Source organism: Cydia splendana, unplaced genomic scaffold, assembly GCF_910591565.1.
Source record: "Cydia splendana unplaced genomic scaffold, ilCydSple1.2 scaffold_45_ctg1, whole genome shotgun sequence".
Lineage (NCBI taxonomy): Eukaryota > Metazoa > Arthropoda > Insecta > Lepidoptera > Tortricidae > Cydia > Cydia splendana.
In genome coordinates, this window is record NW_026946888.1 from 84,901 (window position 1) to 87,657 (window position 2,757).

General features: G+C 44.9%; 1 protein-coding gene across 1 annotated transcript; it reads right to left on the reverse strand.

The window, feature by feature from the left end:
* Positions 1 to 213: 213 nt before the first annotated feature.
* Positions 214 to 2,348, reverse strand: LOC134805581 (uncharacterized). The gene is made up of 3 exons (XM_063778857.1): positions 2,307 to 2,348; positions 2,067 to 2,139; positions 214 to 1,536 (listed from the first exon to the last, which is right to left on the reverse strand). The coding sequence occupies exons 1-3, from the start codon at positions 2,346 to 2,348 to the stop codon at positions 434 to 436; spliced, it is 1,218 nt and encodes a 405-aa protein (XP_063634927.1). The 3' UTR covers positions 214 to 433.
* Positions 2,349 to 2,757: the final 409 nt, after the last annotated feature.

A 2,757-nucleotide genomic window follows, 5' to 3' on the forward strand; every position in this document is an offset into this window, starting at 1 on the left:
TTAATCAGTAGATAGGCATCTTTGAGGTCTATTGTAGCCATATGACAGTTTTTCGACACTAATTTGATTGCAGTACGAAAATCTTCGAGCTTAAAGTGGTCGGTTTTTATGAATTTATTTAGATTCTTGAGATTTAAGATGAATCTCATTTTACCATTTGGTTTGGGACGGAGAAATATGCTGGACAAAAACTGGCCATGACATGGTCTACAGACTGAGATAGCCCCTATGTTGAGTAAATTTTGTATTGCCTCGCTATAATGGGCTTTCTCAGTGTTGGTATAGTGCACTGCGCTGGGGATCTGGTGCTGAACGACTGGGCTCGTGAACTTTATTTTGTAGCCTGTTATCCATGATAGGATTGTTCGGTCATTGGTTAGCATCTCCCACTGCGCACGAAACCTAGACAATTGGCCAGCGTACATTACCGTGTCTAACGACGCCGCTGTTGTCTCTGCGGAGGCTGCGATGTCTTGGACGAGTAGCCGTGCCTCGGAGTTCGTGTGTGTCTTGAAGATGGACCCGGCGTCGATGAGCGATGAGCAGGCTCGCGGTTTCGCTGAGGGCCCTGCTGCCTGCGTGCTGGGGCCCGCGCTCTCCAGTTTAAATTGCTGGTAGGTGTGAATGGTTTCACGCTTCTAACTTGGCTTTTCACTTTTAATTCAGTGCCCGATTTTGATACTGCTTTGGCAGTCTTTAAAGTTTCCGCCAGTTCCTCGCCGAACAGGTATTTGTCGATTTTGGTATTTGTTATATGATCCTTGAGATCCTTTTTTATAGAGTATATGGCAAAGTTACGTCTAGTAACTGACTCGCTATGTTGTACGTCGCAAAGAATGCGGCCTATATCCATGAGTTGCTTCAGCCGCTCATTGTTCTTTTCACTGGACTCAAGTTCTGTATTAATTACTCCTGCTAGCCCTGAAATTGCACATGCTAGCTGTTTTTGTCGCATTTCGATGCCCTTGTCCCTTTTGGTTATTACGTCGGTGACGGCAGCCTTAATTTCCGCGTTCATCAGGGGTGCGCCAATCTTGGTACAGTTTGCCGGTATGAGATAGGCCTCTAATAATTCTTTGCGCACTTCTTTTGATAGGCCAGTAGTGGCGATGTGTTCGAGCCTGTTTGCTAATTCTTTACGTATCTCGCTTCCGTACTGTATACTTTCAGACGGATCTTCGCCCAGGATTTCCAGTACAGAGCTGTCTAACGCCGTAGGGCTCTCCTTCTGCAGTACCTCCGCGCCAGTACTTACGGCACAAAGCGCATCTGTCGCTACGGCGGGGCACGTGACATGCGCTGCGGTATGTGTAGCGGCTGTCGTTACGGTAGACGTAACGGTAGACGTGGTGGTAGGCGTATTGATAGGACTAGCGGCGGGTCCAGCGATGGGCGTAGCGATGGGTGCAGCGTTACCCACGACTGCACGTGTAGGGGCGTCGGGTTCTATGATCTCCACGGGATCTTCTTCTGGTGGGTATTCTGGGAAATCTCCATAAATATCTCCGTCCAACGAATTTTCCGATTCGTGTCGAACTGTAATCGATAATTATGAGACATGTTAAAATTGTTGGTGTGTATAGGTACAACGGGTACATATACGAGAAGTGCCAAGTGATAAGGTTGCATCGGATCAGTCCCAAAAACTGTCCAGGTTTGCTAAGCCTTGTATCGGATCAGTCCCACAAACTGTCCTGGAAAGGCAAGTATCATACATAATCTGCTGCGGACCAGTCCCAAATAACTGTCCAGGTTTGCTAAGCCTTGTATCGGATCAGTCCCACAAACTGTCCTGAGAAGGTAGGTACCTATCGTATATACATCCACTGCGAAACAGTCCCAAAAACTGCCCTGGTCGTGGTTTGTTTACGTCCGCGCCTTATAAGGTAGTACGAAACGGTCCCAGAAACCGCCCAGATTACATTCCTTATTGCACGTAGGTACAAATAATCTTAAGACACGTTTGTCGCAGGTACACGGTTGTTTACGTTTTTCGTCATTGTCATTACCTTTAGGTAAGTATCAATTCCACCTATGTAGGTTAATGAAGAAATATAATTACTTACTTGAGTTTTCATCCGAGCGATCCGAGTATTCATAGTAACGGTCGCGTTCGTCCCTAGATTCTGCACTTCCGCACTAAAACGTGAATGACTTGACGTTCGTGGCCAAGGGTGAGACTACCTACAAAAAAAAAAAAACAACAATCTAAACTATAGTGTTGGAGTGGTGTCACTTACGTGTTACTACAAATATATAAATATTCCAGGATACTAATCTCGAGGACGAAGCACAAGTATAATTACGTATCGCGCTTCTGAACTGTTAAGAGGGAAAACACCATACATCATTAAATAAAGGATTTAATACATAAAACTCGGAAAACAGGCGTAGCTTCAAGTAAATCACACTCCGACGCAGTAATGGCGCGGGCGATCCTCTTCTGACAGTCCGGGCCGCGCCAATCGAGTGTCACAATTGACACCTGCCGTAGGGCTGCGTTCGAGCAAACCACATAATCGGTTATCAATTTATAGAATCAGAAATTTTAAATAAAGAAGGAATTCCATGTGTTTTAATTTGCGACAACGCAACAATATTTCAAAGTAAACAATTTAAAGATTTTTGTGCCACACATTCAATACCACGAATATTTTATAACGCATATTATGCACCTCAATCTAATACAGTGGAACGCTTTAATCAAACTATCGAGACCTGCCTAGCTATTTTAGTAGGACAAGACCAAAGGAATTG

Bases quoted from the DNA above. Each gene is read 5' to 3' on its own strand.
- LOC134805581 (XM_063778857.1), bottom strand. From the start codon at position 2,348: ATGTATGGTGTTTTCCCTCTTAACAGTTCAGAAGCGCGATAC. The intron at 2,140-2,306 runs GTAATTATACTT...TTCACGTTTTAG, and splicing joins ACAGTTCAGAAGCGCGATAC to TGCGGAAGTGCAGAATCTAG. The intron at 1,537-2,066 runs GTAAGTAATTAT...TATCGATTACAG, and splicing joins TCGCTCGGATGAAAACTCAA to TTCGACACGAATCGGAAAAT.